General features: G+C 42.4%; 1 protein-coding gene across 1 annotated transcript; it reads right to left on the minus strand.

Moving 5' to 3' along the window:
- Positions 1 to 882: 882 nt before the first annotated feature.
- LOC117170085 lies at positions 883 to 1,566 on the minus strand. Its single transcript, XM_033356609.1, has one exon. The coding sequence runs from the start codon at positions 1,564 to 1,566 to the stop codon at positions 883 to 885; it is 684 nt and encodes a 227-aa protein (XP_033212500.1).
- Between the last annotated feature and the right edge of the window lie 497 nt (positions 1,567 to 2,063).

A 2,063-nucleotide genomic window follows, 5' to 3' on the forward strand; every position in this document is an offset into this window, starting at 1 on the left:
GCTGGGTTTTTTTTTTATATCCGCGATTTCGAAAATCGCGAGTGGGAGAACCCCTCCCAGCTGAGAGGATCTCCACCCTTGCCCACTTCGAAAAGTCACTCAAGGATCGAAAAAATCCTTTTAAAGGAACTGAAAAGCATCTAGGGCCTATTAGCAAAATTCCCTACTCTCGCAATCATATACACACACACACACACACACACAAATTGCCAAAAGGATGAGACACACACACTCATTGTTTCCGGAAGGATGAGATACAAACACTCATAGTTGCCAGAAGGATGAGAGGCAAAATAGAGTAAAATAAGAGCATGGTAAAAAGATCAGGAAAAAGAGAGTGAGAGGGATACGTACGTATTCGTGGCCTTGTGGCGCCGTTCTTCTACCCTACGATGCCGTAACGTTTGCTTTTAGTAACTTTTACTTTTTATTATTACTTTACATAGGAACGTTTTGTCAGACCGCCTCGACGTCTTCGTTTCTTCCGGTCGCTCTTGAACTTCCACGACCAGCTGTTTTCTTCTTCGATCCCGCCTTTTCCGAACTTTCCCGAAATGTTAATAGTTTTTTTTTTAAATAATTAGAGGAACTTTAGTGAGCCGGTCAAATGCTCGAAACATGGGTACAAAAATAAGAGCCAAGGGGCGGTGCACTGATAACGAGGATCGCCTTTTATGTCCTTGTCTTAATCACCTTGTGATTGGTCCGTCGGCGGGACTCTCGAGGGTCGACAGTCTTCAGAGCCACCGGGACGAACAGAGTCGAGATCTTCTTCTCTCTCGTTGAATGCCGAAGTGGTTTTTGATAGGAAACCACCAGTATCGAAAGTGATGATTGATTCAGTAGAATCAATTTAGACGAATCAGTGTTAATCCAGCAGGTCTAAAATTTAGCCCCAGCAAGAGCGGAAAACTGGAGATGTTTTTGTCTCTTTTCAGGGCCATTGTTGTTGTCCTGATTTCCGTTCGTTTGATGACCAGTAGTGCTTTCAGCAGCAGCTCTAGCAGCCAGAAGAGTGATCTGGTTGACCACATCTTCCATCTCGTCTATCAGTGGATTTGCCTCCTCACCAGAATGAATATCAGAGTCAGGATTGTTGTCTAGTTGCTTCTTGTCCTGTTGCTTGTTCTCCAATGGCTTGTTCTCCAATTTCTTTTTGACAAATAGATTAGCCTCATGAGTCCGATGCTGAATAGTCTCCAGATGACGTCTAATCTCAGTGAGGCTTCCATAAGTTCTAGTGGAGGTGCCGCTATCGCAGAGGGAACAGGAGTAGCGACTCTGAACAAGACGCAAAGCACCGCGACGCTGTTGGTTCCCCAGGTAACAGGAACGCTGATGAGCAAGTAAGGTTGTTTCCTGAGGATAAGCTCTTCCACATCTGCGACATACTAAGCAGATTTCCGTTTCGATTTCACGGCAGTGAGGAGGCAATTGACCAACAGCTCCAGGTGTTGGTAGGCGAACTGTCTCTAGACCAGGGTGGTTCGGATCCTGCTGGAGGAAGGCTTGCATCAAGGATCGTGGAACTTGAACCTGGGTTCCGCCTTCCACTTGCAGAGACATTACCTCACTGGTGATGCTGCTGTTTAAACCTGAAGCCGCTACTGGAAGCAAACGAAAAGAGTAGGTTTTAAGAAAATGTGGTATACAGAGTTTGGGTTATCAGGCGATTTTTTTTAATTTTAACAATTCGATAAGGTATATAGAGTAACTTGAGTTATCTATCAGAAGAAGCGGATTTGGATTTTCGGATAAATCTTTTCGTAGCCAAGCCTTCTAATGTGTATCTCAAATATAAATATAAATTGAGGGTTTGAACTTGATTTAAAACACAAAAAATAATGTAAATAGCCACATAAAGCTTACAAAAAATATCGAAATTGTGATAGAGGTCATCCGCAAATTAAAAAATACGATTTAGGTTGGATTTTTGGTAAAATCATACAGTTTCTCATAGGGATTATTGCTAATTATAAAAAGTAAGGAACGTACTTCCTTAACAGATTAATTAATTCTTTAAAGCCTCCAAATTAATCCTAACGAATCAACATCCCGTGTAA

The sequence above is a fragment of the Belonocnema kinseyi genome, chromosome 3 (genome assembly GCF_010883055.1).
Source record: "Belonocnema kinseyi isolate 2016_QV_RU_SX_M_011 chromosome 3, B_treatae_v1, whole genome shotgun sequence".
Taxonomy (NCBI): Eukaryota; Metazoa; Arthropoda; class Insecta; order Hymenoptera; family Cynipidae; genus Belonocnema; species Belonocnema kinseyi.